The sequence below is a fragment of the Thamnophis sirtalis genome, unplaced genomic scaffold (assembly GCF_051295495.1).
Source record: "Thamnophis sirtalis isolate CommonGarterSnake01/CBP01778 unplaced genomic scaffold, rThaSir2_p1.2 scaffold_3, whole genome shotgun sequence".
Lineage (NCBI taxonomy): Eukaryota > Metazoa > Chordata > Lepidosauria > Squamata > Natricidae > Thamnophis > Thamnophis sirtalis.
Window position 1 is genome coordinate 29,935,628 of NW_028261383.1, and position 16,203 is coordinate 29,951,830.

Genomic DNA, 16,203 nt, shown 5'->3' on the forward strand with positions numbered 1-16,203 from the left:
TAACTATTGGAAAGTTAAGAGCCCTCATTGTTTTTCATGATTAGATGCTCCTTAGTATTCATGTCAGGTCTCAGAATAAGGATGTAACATTTAGGGACAAAAATGCATCCCAGTAAGCCCAGACTGGAAGCCAAGATGGAGAAGATCTGCACAGCCACCATGTATTTCCCTTTGGTGCTCAGGTAGGTAGGGACAAAGGAGATCCAAACACTGCAGAAGACAAGCATGCTGAAAGTGATCCACTTGGCTTCATTGAAAGTCCCTGGAAGTTTGCGGGCCAGGAAAGCCACCAAGAAGCAGGTGGCAGCCAGAAAGCCCATGTAGCCAAGGGCAGTGTAGAACATGGTGACTGAGCCTCCATTACATTGCAGGAGGATCTCTCTTGGTTGAGAATGCAGGTCAGAATGTGGAAATGGGGGAGAAGTTCCCAACCATGTAAGGCAGATGCTCACCTGAACTCCAGAACAGGACAAGACAATGGAGTTGGCCAGACTTTTCCCCAACCATTTCCTCATTGTGCTGCCTGGCTTTGTGGCCAAAAATGCCACCACCACCATAATCGTCTTGGCCAACAAGGAAGAGACAGCAACTGAGAAAACCACACTGAAAGTGATTTGTTGAAGAAGGCAAGTCACTTCCTTGGGCTTACCAATGAATAGAAGAGATGTCAAAAAGGAAAGTAGAAGAGAGACCAGGAGAATGTAGCTGAGATCCCGGTTGTTGGCTTTGACTATGGGAGTTTCTCGGTATTTAATGAAGATTCCGAGAACTAAGGCAGTGTTTAGAGACAAAAATAAGGCTGTGATAGCCAGGATGAGACCTAACATTTCTTTGTAGGACAGGAAAGTTATTACTTTGGGGACACACTGATCTCGCTTCTCGTTGGAATGCTGACCATCTGGACACTTTTCACAATATGCTGCATCTGGAAAACATGAATTGCTGTTTATATAGTGAGTAAGTGATATTTTATACCTCATGACCAACTGATAGAGGAAGGATGTATATACACTAGTGAAGCTGTTCTTTGCTCCTTTTCTGCCATTTCTTTAAAAAAAATGCTTATATATCATTAGAATAATGAAATTTAAAGGAAAAATGATTTACATTGAATATTGACAGTTAAATAACACAAAAAAATATAGTTACTAAGCACGAATAATGTAGAAAATGATTACAGAAAAACACTGCCACCATCCCTTCTCTTTATTTTCCAAGAGCAGAACTGTCTTTCCAGAAACCATCTTCAAATTTTCTAAACACTCTGTGTCATGTGTGGTATGCATATTAGTTCTATCATAGTTACTTTAGAAATTGTAATTTTTGCCATTGTAGCAAATTATCTAATTTCACTTTCCAATTTGACAATCACTGACAAAATCTATCATTCCAATTCCTTACCAGATTTGTAGAATTATAGGTCAAAAAATATTAGGCGCTTCAATTCAATGTTTGTTTAGGTTTTTTCCTGAATATTCTGATGCATTAAATTCTCTGAATTCTTTTGAGTTTGTTTGAATAAATACCACAAATGATACAATATTAATTCTTTGTTATAAGATTACTAACATGTATTTTTCTGTGGTTTGTCTTTTTTTTCAATTGTTGATATAATTATATACTGCAGTGGTGGGATTCAAATATTTTTACTATTGGTTCTGTAGGCGTGGCTTTATGGGCATGACAGGGGCAGGATAATGCAAAATCCCCATTCCCTCCCCACCCCACTAACCTGCTTACCAGCTCCGTTCTCCTGTTCAGGGCAACAAAAGAAGATCAGCTGGGAGGCAGCATGGGCAGGGCCAGCCTATTTGCTGGTTCTCCGAACTACTCAAAATTTCCGCTACCGGTTCTCTGGAACCGTCAGAACTGGCTGAATACCTCCTCTGATATACTGTCTGTAAAATATTTTCCCTTGTATTATAACTTGGTGTGGATTTTCTGGATTTTGTTTTTCCAAAACTGCCTTCATTTTGGTGTCGCAATTATTTATTTGATTTTTGCATCTGTTTTATCATACAATTGTTTAGTTGTTCCATCTCCATGTCCTTTTACTGTTTCAACAGTTTCTGAAAATATCCACTGAAGTAAAATCCTACTTTTATTGAACACTAAACACTGCTGTATATTTCTTTTTTTTCTTTCCTGGGTATGGATGCAGCATACTGGCATATGAGATTAAATCTTGCTTACTCAAATAAAAGGATGATGCACTATTTTTGTCCTTGAGCCACCTACCTTCTTGCATGGAGATTGTTCCTTCCATGCATGGAAAACAGTCATAGCAGCAAACTGGTTCTCCTTCTCTTGTGAGCTTGGTGTATCCTGGGAGGCAACTATTGGTACACTTAGAAAAAGGGGCCTTCTAAACAGAAAGAAAATTATGGAAACAAATGGATTAGGGAATTTATTTTAAAAGTGGAAGTCAATGCAAAGATGGGTTCATGAACTCAAAAGTTACTTTTAACATGGTATTAACATGGATGAAAGAATGGATTGCATTGAGACATACAAGACTATTGACTCTGGAGGGACAAGACTTACAACTGGGTTGGCATGCTTTCTTGTGGTATGGAAAAAGTAAGATACATGACTACTTTCAAAGACATTATATAAGGAATGCATTACTTTTAGTATGGGAGAAATTTGGAGAACAACATTACTTGAGAATACTAATTGAGCTTTTAACAATGGAAGCACTGATCCACCCTAACATTATTAACATGGGAAATATTGTTAGATATAAAGATATTCTAAATGAAAAGGGGGAACTCAAAACTAAATAAGAGCTGAGTGATCAAGGGATCGACATGGCATCGGATTCACAAGTGCAGATACATTTTAGATATGAGAAAGATGATAAATTTTATGATTTTTTAAAAATAAAGAATTAACAGAATTAGATAAGATATTAACAGGGGCAGAAGAAAGGTTGATAAAAAATGCTGCATAATTTCTTATTGGCTATTAAACTGGAAGATGAACAAGTGAAGGAGGCAATGATAGCATGGGCAAAAAACTTTGGTTACACATTAGAATTAAATAAATGACAGAAGTTGTGGGACAGGAACTATACATTAACAATGTCAACTGCATATGAAGAAAATTTATATAAGACGTTTTATAGAATGCACCTTGCACCAGCAAGGTTGGCAAAGATATTTAAAGATAAGTCAGCTAAATGTTTGTTTGATTTCTGCAGCATATGATCCCAGAGTCCTCTCAATATTCAGCAAAGACCAATGGCTCTCCTGTCCAAACATTTTAGCCTGTTTGTAGACTACGGAAATGCTATGGACATAGCATACTTAGGTTTCAGTCCTATTGTCCCCATTTATTTGTATCCATTTCCTGTGTTCTTATTCATGTTTATTCTTATTCCTGTTATCTTGTACATGAGTGACAAACTAAACAAACAAACAAAGAAACAAACAAAGAAACAAACAAAGTAGACTGAAACCTACTTCTTGTAAACTAGAAAAATGTGAGCTAGGCAGCATCATCACCAGATGGATTTGTAGCTGGCTCACAAACTGTACACAGCCAACTGTAACTTTATCTACATGGAAGAAACTAAGCAGTGGGGAATCACAAAGTTCCTTAGGCCCCGTACTTTTCAATATCTTTATAAATGACTTGAATCAGGTATTCCAGTATTTGAGGGGCTGCCACAAAGAAGAGGTGGTCAACTTATTTTCCAAAGCACCAGAAGGCAGGACAAGAAAAAATGGATTGAAACCAATCAAGGAGAGAAGCAAGCTAGAATTAAGGAGAAACTTCCTAACAGAGAGAAGAATTAACCAGAGCACCAGACTGCCTTCAGAAATGGGTGTTTCATCACTAGAGGTTTTTAAGAAGAGACTGACAGCCACTTTTCTGAAATGGTATAGGGTCTCCCTTTTGAGCAGGGGATTCTATTGGAAGATCTCCAAGGTACCTTCCAGCTCTATTCTGAAATGGTAATTTGAACAAGCACTGAATAAGATCCAGTAGAATAAATAGGTGTAGTTCAGGGTTGAACTGTGGAGTCCTTGGTGTACTCTGATATGGTTGTTTCCTAGCAGACATTTCACTATTGGACTAAATAACATCATCTATGCTATCATCAGGCACATGATACTATCATCATTGCACTGATAATGTTATCAGGCTGGGTAATAGAATATATGTAAGCAACCATGATGATAGAGCACCAAGGACAGTACTGAGTTACATGCCCAGAGGTAAGTCCCTGAGGGTCTAAGGCAGTGACAGTGAACTTATGGCACGCGGGCCACAGATGACATGCGGAGCCATATCTCCCAGCACTCGAGCCGCCAGTTCCAGTGCTTATGCGTGTGCCAACCAGCTGATTTTTGGCCTTCTGGAGGGCTGGGAGCAGTGGTGGTTTCTGGAAGAGACTACTGCCAGTTCACACAGGGGTGTGCCATGCACGTGTACTTGATGCGGGCTGCACTTGCTTGCACACTACAACTAAAATTGCTCTGCACATGTGCAGAAGCAAAAAGCAGATGGTGGATAACTGGTTCAGGGGTGTGACAGGCCTGGGTCACTGTCAGTTCCAGTGGCACAGTCCGCCAAGCTACTACCAGTTCAGCCGAACTGGTCCAAACCAGTAGGACCCCACGACTGGCTGGTGGGTGGAGACTGTTTTTGCCCTCCCCGGGTTTCAGGAAAGCCTCTGGAGCCTAGGGAGGGCATAAAAAGGGTCCAACGGGTGTATAGGAATCTCAGAAATGATCCATTTTCGGCTTCTGGATGGATTCTGGGGGGCGGGGGGCTGTTTTCACCCTCCTCAGGCTCTGGAGGGTTTCCTGGAGCCTGGGGAGGGTGAAAAAGGCCTCTCTTGATCCCCCGGAGGAAATGCCAAGCTCAGCTTGGAGGTGAGCAGTGCAGCACACATGGAAGGGGGGAGCGTGGGGGTGTCCGTGTGCATACATGTGCATGTCGGGAGGTGCTTTGTATTATGGGTACCATCACATACATGCGCTAACACACGAACACATTTTTGGCACCCAACAGCAAAAAGGTTAGCCATCCCTGGTCTAAGGGTTTTGCGCGATTGCTTAGCTTCCTTTCAGGGAACAAGCATCACTGGACTAGCCAACATGCTTTCCATCCTAACTTAGAACAATGCTGGCATTTCCACAGTTAGCAATGCAGGAGACAGCTAACAGAAATAGTAGCGTCTCATTCAACCAGTTTTTTCATTAGCAAAGAGCCTCCCTCAAAATGAGAAGACTGATACAAAAGTAGATGGATAGCCAGGAGTGGATGAATAATAACATCCACAAACAAGCAGACTTGGTTACCTGATTGAAGGTTGTTGGCCATATAATGACACTCTCGTCAATAGAGGTCTTGATATCTGAAGGGACGACTTGTTTTTCAATATTCCCTATTTTCACCCCAGCAGAAGACTTATTAGGAAATACTGCCCAGTCCATAATATCAAAGTCAGCAACAGGAATTCCAGCCTCATCCAAATAAACATCATCCACAGAAAGATTGTAAACCTGGAAGTTTCTTAGAAAAGGATGAAGCTGAAAAGACATGGAAAATCACACTTGCCATGTATACATTCTCTTTTGAGCCCTAAGACAGAAGTGGGATATTCAGCTCAGAGCCTCTGTTTGTATGCAACAGGAATATTATTCTCTTTCTCACTTCCTTCTTTCCTCCTTCTCTAAATCTCCCTTTCTCTCTCCCACTTCCTCTTCCATTCTTTCTGTCTCTTTCTCTCTCATATATAAACACATATGCATAAACCTTTCCTGATGATTATTTTCGGCTGTTCTGTGTTATGAGATTTTTTTAATTGAAAAGTTTTAATAAACTTTACACATATTTCCCCTTCCCCTTCCCTCCCTTCACCCCCACCCCCCTTCAACCCTCCCTTCCCCCAACTTTCCAGAGCAAAATACAGGGTATAAGCATTTAACAATCATACACTAACATAAGCTAACTAACTATAGCTTCCTCCCTCCCTCTTGTACTTTAACTCTCCTTTTATTAAGCTAAATTTAGATAAGTTATAACATTCTTTGTTCATTCATAAGCTAATTGAAATTTCTTAGTCTGATATTTATTTTGAATGTAGTCAATCCATCTTCTCCATTCCAACATATTTCTCATCTGAATGTTCCTTCAAATATGCTGAAATTTTGGCCATCTCTGCTAAGTTTACTACTTTTAACGTCCATTCTTGAATAGTAGGCAATTCTTCCTTCTTCCAGTACTGCGTCACCAACAATCTTGCTGCTGTTATTAAGTTCAAAATCAAATTAGTCTCTATAACTGTACAATCTGTAATTATACCTAGCAAGAACATCTGAGGAGTGAACTTTATCCATTATTGATTCTTCAAAATTTTGTGCCCACTTTATCATACATTCTTTAACTAATTCTGTTTCAGAATCCATTTCTATTCGAACATTATATAACCTTTTTATATGCATTTGACTTTGATTCCTAATTTGTTTTAGTAGATTGTCCTCGTCTTGCATAATACCAATTTTCTGATCATTTTTCCATCTGGCCTGCAACTGTCCATACTAAAACCATGTTTGGATTACCTTTTCCTCTTTTAGTACACATTCAAGGGTTTTAGCTGTAATACACTTCCTTCTATAGTAAGAAGCTGTCTGTATGTAGTTACATCCTGTTTTTGTGCTATACTTATGTTCTCTATTGCATGTCTGGGAATTGCCCACATAGGTATCTTACCATTTAATTTATGTTGATTTTTTTCCAGACACGCAATAAAGCATTCCTTAATATATGACTTTTGAAAGTCTTATCCACCTTCTTGTTGTATATCAAATAAGCATGCCAGCTGTATATCAAGTCATGCCCCTCGATATTCAATAATCTATCCTCTGTTGAATTAATCCAGTCACTGATTATTGATAAAATTACTGCTTCATACTATAGTTTTAAATTTAAATAAAAACTTAGGCAAGACATTCATTTTCATTGCTGCTATCCTTCCCAACAAAGACAATTGTAATTTTTCAAAATTTTTCATCTCTACCTGCATTCTATGCCATAATGGTTCATAATTATACTTATATAGTTTCCCATTTGAAGTTGAGATATAAACTCCTAAATATTTAACCTTTTTAACTATCTCACATCCTGTTATTTTTTCTAATTCTTCCCTTTGATTAGTGTTCATATTTTTAACTAACATCTTTGTTTTCCCTAGATTTATTTTAAACCCAGATACTTGGCCATATTGATTAATCATATTCATTAAAACCTTGGTAGATTTCCCTGGTTGGGTTAAAGTTATAACCAAGTCGTCCACAAATGCTCGTAATCTATATTCTTGGTGTCTAATCTTAATTCCCTGTAAATCATCTGACCCCTGTATTTTATTCAGCAATAACTCCAGGGTTATAATAAACATTAATGGCGATAGGGGGCAAGCCTGTCTTGTATCTTTCTCGATTTTAAAAGATTATGTTAAACTTCCATTGACTATAATTTGTGCTGTTTGTTCCTGAATTATTGCATTGATTGATTGTAGAAAATACTCTCCAATTTGCATCTTTTGCATTGTTTTCATTACAAATTGCCAATTCATTCGATCAAATGCTTTCTCGGCGTCTAGAAATATAAGCGCTGCAGGGACTTGGTTATTCTTTCCCAAATACTCCAATATATTAACAATTTGTCTTACATTACTTCTCATTTGTCTCCCTTGTATAAAACCAGTTTGATCATTATGAATCAGTTGCTGAATAACCAACATCAACCTATTCACTAGTATTTTGGTAAAAATTTTATAATCTGTATTGAGTAATGATATAGGCCTATAATTTATTGGTTGACTAAGATCTTGATCTTCTTTGGGTATCAAGGATATGAAAGCTGTTCTCCAAGATGGAGGTACCTTTCCTTCCATTTGGATTTTGTTAAATAATTCCTTAAGGGGTTCTACCATTTCTAATTGTAAATTTTTATAGTAAACCACTGTCAAACCATCTGTGCCCAGTGCTTTCCCAGCCTTTAACTGTTTAATTACCTGGAGGATTTCCCTCGAAGTTATTGGTTGATTCAATTTCTCCCTTTGCTCATCCTTAACTATAGGTATTTTTTCTTTGTCCAAGTATCTATCTATATCTAAGCCTTGTATTTTATCACCCATGTACAATCCTGTAAAAAATTCAAGGAAGGCCTTTTGGATCATATCCTGTTGATAGACTTCTTTACCTTTGTACTCTATTTTCTCTATGGCACGAGCCTTTTGTTTTTTCCTTAAAATATATGCTCACCATCTATCTGGTTTATTTGCATTGCAAAAAGTATTGTGTTTAGTATATAGCAAGTTAGTTGCTACTTGATCTGACATCAACATGTTAAATTGCCCTCGCAGTAAAGTAATTGCTTCTTTTGTCTTCTTATCATTTGGGTTAGATATTAGCACCTGCTCTTTCTTTTTTATCTCCTCTTCTAGTTCCCTTCATTTTTCGCCCTGTCTACGTCTATATAGGTTATTCAAATTTATTAAAACACCTCCCATATATGCTTTATTTGCATCCCAAACCATTTCCATGGATGTTCCTTTATGCATGTTAAAAACAAAATATTCTTTCAATAGTTTTTTTACTTTCTATGACATTTCCTTCATATCTAAATAAATTTGCATTTAATCTCCAAGACCTCCTAGATCCCTCTCCATATTCCAGTTCCATCCACACCGGATTATGATCTGTTAAAATTCTCAGGCATATCTTCGTCTTCTTCACTCTGGAAAGAAAGTCATTTGTAATTAATATAAAGTCACTTCTAGAGAAGGATTGGTGTCTATCAGAAAAAAATGTAAAGTCTTCTTCTTTAACATTCTGTTCACACCAAATATCCCTCAATTCCATATCATCCATCATGTCGAAGAAAGATTTAGGCAATCTTGCTCGTGTTTGAGTATTTTGCAAAAGTCCCTTCTTGTCTTTCATAGTATCCAATACTCCATTCCAGTCACCCAGTAATATGCACGATCTATAGTCCCATTGTATTAATTTAGTATGGAGCAACTTGTAAAAATTTTCTTGTTGTTGATTGGGAGCATATACTCCTGTTAAGAGTATTTTCTTTCCTTCTATTAATAATTCAATTGCAATATATCTTCCTTGAGGATCTGCTTCAATTATTTTAGCCTTTAAGTCATTCCTTAAATATATAACTATGCCATTTTTCTTCTCTGGAGCAGATGCCACAAAGTGTGTTCCCAATCTTGCATTCATCAAATATTTTTGGTGATTTGTTCTAATATGTGTTTCTTGCAAACAAATTGCATCATTTTTGAATTGTTTCAAATAGTGAATTTTTTTCCCTTTTTGTGGTGAATTTAAGCCATTAACATTCCAGGTTAAAATTTTAATTGTCATCTTTAGCCCCCTGAAGCTTTATAAGAGCTGCCTGGAAATCCTGCTGGAGTTTCTTCTTCAGTCTAGCTCCCCTCACAGCTTCTGTATTTGTATTTGTAGTTTCTTGGATTGTTGTCTGAGCTTGTTGCATCTTTAATTCTTGTTCTTTACATTTAGTTGCTGCTCAAATTTGTCTTTGTTCCATAACTCCTTCTGTCTCCTCAAGTAATACCAAGGCTTGAGCAGCACCCGCTTGTACCTGGGTAGCTTCCTGTCTAGCTTCCCCTGCTTCATTTCTTCTTCTGGGTCCTGGAGATGGTGGATATCCAGCCTTTAATACATTACTGTAAAAATCTCTTGCCTTCCAAACTGAATTAAGATGATATATTTCTCCTAAATAATTCACCACCAATCCGGCCGGGACCTCCCATCTATACTGTATCTGGTGATTTATAAGTTTATCCACTAGAAATGCATAGTCCTTTCTGGATCTCAACATTTTAGAGGGAATTTCCTTCAACACTGCCACCTCCTGTCCTGCCAGCTGTAGTTCGTTTTTATATGTCGCTTGTAATATTCTATTCCTTATTTTCCTGGTAACAAAATAGATTACAATATTCCTTGGTAGTTGTCTCTGTCTGGCAACCCATGAATTAACACTATACATTTTGTCAATCTGCCAATCATATTCTGCCCTTGGTTCACCAGTTAACTGAGCAAAAGCTTCTGCAAAAATCTCTTTCAAATTTTCTTGGTTATTTTCTTTCAGGCCTCTTATTCTCAAAGCAAATTCCATCGCTCTGTATTGTATCATTGTAATTTCTGCCTCTGACTTTTCGATCTTGCTTTGAGCCTCTTCAACTTTGTTCTCCAAATTCACATTAGACTGATTAATTTCTTCCACCCTATCCTCCAGTGATGTTACATAACCAAGCAGACCCTTAAATGCATCCACTATATCCTCTCTTATTTGTTGTTTGTGGATTTGGATTAGATCCTTAATTTCAGACATTTCGTCACACACATCTTTAAAAGCAGTTGTATTTTTTTTTCTTCCAAAACAAAGGCTTGTGCCTTTAAAGTGCCTTGGAGAGCTTCAGGTGTCAATATTTGTGTATCCGCTGGGGGTAATAAAGACTGCAGTTTGGGTGTCTGGGCTGGGGAACTTCCAGCGCTCTTAGAAGTACTTAATTTTGTTTGTTTTGAAGCCATTTCCAAATATTCAAATCACACTTTCCAGCAGCCAAATTATTGAGCCCAAAAAGTCCACCTAATCCCCAGATTTGTTAGATCTTATAGCTTGTTAGTAAACCAATGCTGTTTTCTTTAATCTTGAGCTCTTGGTTCTTTTAACAACGTTAACAAGCACTTAACAAAAACTTTCCTTTTAAGTTTCGCTTTGACCACACCCTTCAACTTTTCAACACCATCTTCCCTTTTGTTCCCTCAATCTTCACAGAAGGAAGTAAAACTGTATCAGAGTTAAAGTTTGTACTTGCAATTATAATCACTCCTATCTTTGCTCTGCCTGCATCTTATTCAAATGTAGATTAAAACGTTGATTGCAGGGATGGTCGTGGCGTTTTGTTCTGCTACAGCAAAAGCATCCCAGAAGTGGAGCTCTGTTGGGCTGCTGGGAGGCTCTCACCCTTTGAGCCCCAGAATTACTCCTGGGGGTATAGGGGAGCTCAACCGTTGCCTGGCTGCTCACCTCCCCCTCTTTTCCCGAGGGGAGAGTTTTCAACCTGCTGGACAGCTGATTTATGCTGTTCTAGCAGCTTAACATGATCACGGGGCTGGCGTTTCCAAAGGAGCTTCCTTCAACACCTACGGTGCCACCGGAAGTCTGTGTTATGAGATTTTTAATCATCTTCCTTTAATGACCCCATAATCCCTTGTAGGACAGAGTCTGGGCAACTGAATGGAGCTGAGTGTTTACTGCCCAGATGCCATTCCTGTCACCAATGCGGAGTTATATTCAGCAGATATATTCTCATCATGCCCAGAGAGATAAATATTTGCCTCTACCTAGGATTGAACTCACAGCGTCCTGATTGTGGAGTGAGACCTCCACTTCTAGGCCACTGCACCCACTCATTTTATGACTTTTTAATCTCAGGTCAAAAACATGTTTTAACTCCAACAATCTCACCATCTTTCCAGGGTTGTTTCCCCACCTCTTGTGTTTGAACTCCCATTCTTTTGGACTCAAAACTCAATTGGGCTAATTGGCTTGTATTCTTGATGTGGGGCCCTCACCACTGGAGATCGTTGTTGGGATAAGAAGATCTCATCCCAGTGCTGTCCATCTCCTTGTTTCTTGTTTTTCAAAATAGGTTCTAAATTTTTAATTGTGTTTCTATTTATCTTTTTACTGTTTGTAAGCCACTCAGGAGCTCCTGACATGAATGATGTTGAGTTGGCCATGCCCATCTTGGCCAAGCCCACCCAACCCTGATGTGGCCCTCAATGAAATCAAGTTTGACACACCTAGAAGATTCACTAACAGAATCTGTCTCTTTCTCTCTAAGCCTGCACATCTGGTCAGAAAAAAGTATTAGAAACTGACTGTGGTTATTGGAATTCCCCCCATCCCCATCTATCCCAGCAACAAAGATGATTAGGGAACTGGAGGCTAAAACCTATGAAGAACGTTTGCAGGAACTGGGTGTGTCTAGTTCAATGAAAAGAAGGACTAGGGGAGGCATGATAGAAGTCTTCCAATATCTCAGGGGTTGCCACAAAGAAGAGGAAGTCAAGTTATGCTCCAAAGCACCTGAGAGTAGGACAAGAAGCAATGGGTGGAAAGTAATCAAGGAGATAAGCAACTTAGAACTAAAGAAGAAATTTCCTGACAGTTAGAACAATTATCCAGTGGAACAACTTGCCTCCAGAAGCTGTGAATGCTCCAATAGTGGAGGTTTTAAAGAAGATGTTGGATATCTGTTTGTCTGAAGTGGTGTAGGGTTTCCTATCTGAGCAGGGGGTTGGACTAGAAGACCTTCAAGGTGCCTTCCAATTCTCTAATTCTATATTCTATAAATCTAACATAACATTTAAAAATGGAAATGAAACCATTAGTGGAATTTTCTAATGGAAGTCTTACCTGCCATGGCTGTATTATCTGAGTTGTCTCGTGGTCCCCAACATGCATCCTGCTTTTTCTCAATTGGGAGGAAATGGCAGCATGGAGGACCCAGGCCACAACCTGGATTGTTGTGGAAATACTGGAGCTATCCTCGGACAGGATTCTTTCAACCAGATCCTGTGGCGGGGTTTCCCAGCTCTCTTTTTCCAGGCATGTAGTCCAAGCTTTCTTCGACAACAAGGGGATTGAATAGGAACACTGAAATGATGCCTCCCCAAAATTCGCTGTAGCAGAATAATGTGAATTAAAATCATAATAGTGTGTCCTTTTCTTTGTCTGAGTTTTGAATGACAATAAAAGATAGTCACGCTGGAGATTAAGCAGGCGGTTAAAAAATCTCACACTTATATCGGACAAAGCTGTGGCAATCCATACTTTTTCCCCAAACAGGATTTTATCCCTTTCAATTTCTCGTATTAGTACTGCTAGTATTATTGTGGCTTGAAAGTTCAAGTGACAAACAAGACTGTTCACTTTAGGGTCGCTAAAATATTGAAGGATGTCCTTCTTTTTCCCCACTTGAATAACCATGGGTAAGCTTTCTGAGAAGGCAACACAGACGCCTTTTCTTCTGGCTACTGGCATAAAAGTTCTTCTGAACTTTTCCCCACTTTCATTGTCCGGAGCAGCAAGGCCGATCCATGTCCATTGGAAATGCAGGAGCAGCTGGACAATTGCCAAGTGTGGAGGTTCTTGCTTTGGAGTCACCCGGTAGAAAAAAGGGAAATGATGTTTCTGCTCTGGAATGTGGCTGATGACCCCATAGTTGATCTAAAATGAAATAGAAAAAAGGTGGTGGATTGTTTTGTTTTTAAGGACAAAAATAAGTGCTTACATAGCAAGACTCTGTGGAGGAGAACTTCCTTCCCTCTGTTCTTGAGTTTGCACCATGAAATGTCATCTCAATGTCTGGTATCACTTTCCTGTATTTAGGGATAGAATCAAGATCATGAGAAGTGTCAATACCATTTTACAATGCCTTGGTAAGGCCACATTTGGAATGCTGCATTCAGTTTTGGTTGCCATGATGTAAAAAAGATGTGGAGACTCTAGAAAGAGTGCAGAGAAAAATAACAAAGATGATTAGGAGAATGGTTGCAGGAACTGGGTATGTCTAGTTTAATGAGAAGAAGGACTAGGAGAGACATGATAGCAGTCTTCCAATATCTCAGGAGCTGCCACAAAGAAGAGGGAGTCAAGCTATTCTCCAAGGCACCTGAAGGTACAACAAGAAGCAATGGGTGGAAACTAATCAAGGAGAGAAGCAACTTAGAACTGAGGAAAAAATTCCTGACAGTTAGAACAATTAATGAATGGAACAACTTGCCTCCAGAAGTTGTGAATGCTACAACACTGGACATTTAAAAGAAGAAATCGGATAACCATATGTCTGAAATGTATAGGGTTTCCTCCCTAGGCAAGGGGTTGGACTAGAAGACCTCCAAGTTCCCTTCCAACTTTGTTATTCTATTCTATTTTATTTATAGTCATCACCTATTAGCAGCTTTCTGCCATAATTATAGGAGGAGAAATATGACACGTTTTTCACATCTTCAACAGTGCAAAAATGAAGGGCAAAATACTATTATAAAACCAGCTCAGCCATACATGCCTCAGGAATGCCCTGGGGTTACGGTCAGCAGAGAAAAGAAAGTTGGGTGGGATGTGAGGAGTTTTTGTTTTTATTGTTTTTGTTTTGTCTTTATGTACAAATAGGGAAACAAAAAACGTTAATGTAATATTTTTCTTTCTTTTTCTTCCAGTAAAATCTTTGACATTTTCTTTCAATCTGTTTCAAATAAGATTGAAAAGATGTTTTTCTCTTCCAAGTTATGTGACTGAAAGACACCGAGAAGTGGCAGAACAAGGATTGGCAAAGATGTTGCAAATTTCATGTGCAGGATGGTTTAGAGCAGCTGTCACCACCAACTGGTGGTCCGTGGACCACTGGTGGTTCCATGAGAAAATTTTGGTAATCTGCAAATCAGGGATCCTCAGATTATGGCCCCTACATGCAACGAACACTTGTTTTGCTGCAGAGTCTACTGGTGCATCATGGCCTGGAACTGGCTGACCACCTCAGCCCATGAGCCTCCAGGCACCAGTACCTGGCCTTGCACTCCCACAGGTCTTCCCTCTGCTTGGAAAGCCTATGCTTGTGGTCCTCAGTGAGGTGCTTCTGCTGGGCCTCCTTCTCAGTCAGATCCAATTTGAATGGAACCAGCTGTTTTGCCAACTCTTTCTCATGGTGACTGCTTAGCTCTTAACAACTGCTTCCTAAGGAGCCTGGCCAGGCAGGTGAGGCGTGGCTGGAAGGAGAGAGGTGAATAGAGGCCGGTGAGGTGCCCCTCAATGTGAGTGACATCAAGTTGGCCACACCCACCCAATCACATGACCACTTAGCTACACCTACCTGGCCATTCTAGGCAGATCCTATTAGTGGTCCATGGGATTTAAAATTATCAATTTGGTGGTCCCAGAGGTCCAAAAGGTTTGGGACGCCTGGTTTAGAGCATTTCAGTTCAACCATGAATGAAGGTTTGTTCAACTGCAAAAAGGATATCAGAATGAAAAAAAAGAATTATTTGAATGTCTGATGCCATTTCAGGGCTTCGTTGGCAAACTTCATTGGCTCACTAATTTTATTTATTATTTGACCTTTTGAGCCATGGTGGTGCAGTGGTTAGAATGCCGTAACGCAGGCTACTTCTGCTGCCTGCCGACTGCCTGCTGTTTGGCAATTCAAATCTCACCAGGCTCAAGGTTAATTCAGCCTTCCATCCTTTTGAGGTCAGTAAAATGAAGACCCAGATTGTTGGGGGCAAATATGCTGACTCTGTAAACCACTTAGAGAGGGCTGTAAAAGGGCTGTAAAGCAGTACATAAGTCTAAGTACTGTTGCTATTGCTTTGGGGGGCTATTTGCAGAGTGAGATTAGCTTCAGTATTCATTCATACCTGTGGGATTTTGTAGATGCTCAGCATGGTGGAAATTTGACCAAAGAGATCAGACTCTGTCCCCTCAAGCAAAGGCAACATATTATTTTGCTTTCCACAACTGTAGTTTGGGACATTCTCCTGCCCCGTAGAAAGCAAATCCAACATGACCTCATATGTTAACCTTCCATTGAAAAAGTTCTCATAGATGCTGTAGCCCAGAGTGATGTTTGGTAACAGCTTTGGATTCTGGTTGACCTCATGAATGGCAAAGAAGAAGGGCAGGACGTGCCAGAAGCTCATACTCTGTATACTGCAAGATAAGAGACTTCAGTTGGTTTTCATCTCAATGTGGGGTTTTCATCTTCAATTCAACAAATCACTTCATATTTCCCAAAGCTGTTCTTTTATGACTTTTATAACTAATCAGTTGGATTGTTGTTTTATGAGTCTAATCTGGAAACTGGACAATTGAACAATCTGAAATTAGTTATGGAATGCATCACCCTCTCATCACCATTAAATGGAAATCAGATCTGACTCCATGGCAGGTATCCCCAAAATGTTACTCCAAATAAATGTTTGGATTTCTTTTGAACTTTGTCTCAAGGCTCATAAATTAATTAGGGCATCTTTTGGAGACCTGACAGTAGCCTAGGATGATGTTTGGTAACAGCTTTGGATGCTGGTTGATTTCATGAAGAGCAAAGAAGAAGAGTGGGATGTGTCACAAGATCATACTGGGTAT

General features: G+C 39.3%; 2 protein-coding genes across 2 annotated transcripts; both read right to left on the bottom strand.

Moving 5' to 3' along the window:
- Window positions 1–14: 14 nt before the first annotated feature.
- On the bottom strand, window positions 15–15,728 carry LOC148047783 (vomeronasal type-2 receptor 26-like). The gene is made up of 3 exons (XM_087708156.1): window positions 15,477–15,728; window positions 2,239–2,365; window positions 15–925 (listed from the first exon to the last, which is right to left on the bottom strand). The coding sequence occupies exons 1-3, from the start codon at window positions 15,621–15,623 to the stop codon at window positions 15–17; spliced, it is 1,185 nt and encodes a 394-aa protein (XP_087564282.1). The 5' UTR covers window positions 15,624–15,728.
- On the bottom strand, window positions 2,958–10,383 carry LOC148047784 (uncharacterized). Its single transcript, XM_087711142.1, has 3 exons — window positions 9,631–10,383; window positions 5,313–5,543; window positions 2,958–2,972 (listed from the first exon to the last, which is right to left on the bottom strand). The coding sequence occupies exons 1-3, from the start codon at window positions 10,381–10,383 to the stop codon at window positions 2,958–2,960; spliced, it is 999 nt and encodes a 332-aa protein (XP_087567268.1).
- Window positions 15,729–16,203: the final 475 nt, after the last annotated feature.

What these genes read in the sequence shown, in the direction of transcription:
- LOC148047784 (XM_087711142.1), bottom strand. Translation starts at nt 10,383, where the DNA reads ATGTCTGAAATTAAGGATCTAATCCAAATCCACAAACAACAAATAAGA. An exon ending in CTAGACAGGAAGCTACCCAG is followed by an intron (nt 5,544 to 9,630) that starts GTACAAGCGGGT and finishes ATGTCTTTTCAG; the next exon opens with CTTCATCCTTTTCTAAGAAA.
- LOC148047783 (XM_087708156.1), bottom strand. Translation starts at nt 15,623, where the DNA reads ATGTTGGATTTGCTTTCTACGGGGCAGGAGAATGTCCCAAACTACAGT. An exon ending in GCATCTACAAAATCCCACAG is followed by an intron (nt 2,366 to 15,476) that starts GTATGAATGAAT and finishes CTTTCTGTTTAG; the next exon opens with AAGGCCCCTTTTTCTAAGTG. An exon ending in AACAATCTCCATGCAAGAAG is followed by an intron (nt 926 to 2,238) that starts GTAGGTGGCTCA and finishes CATGTTTTCCAG; the next exon opens with ATGCAGCATATTGTGAAAAG.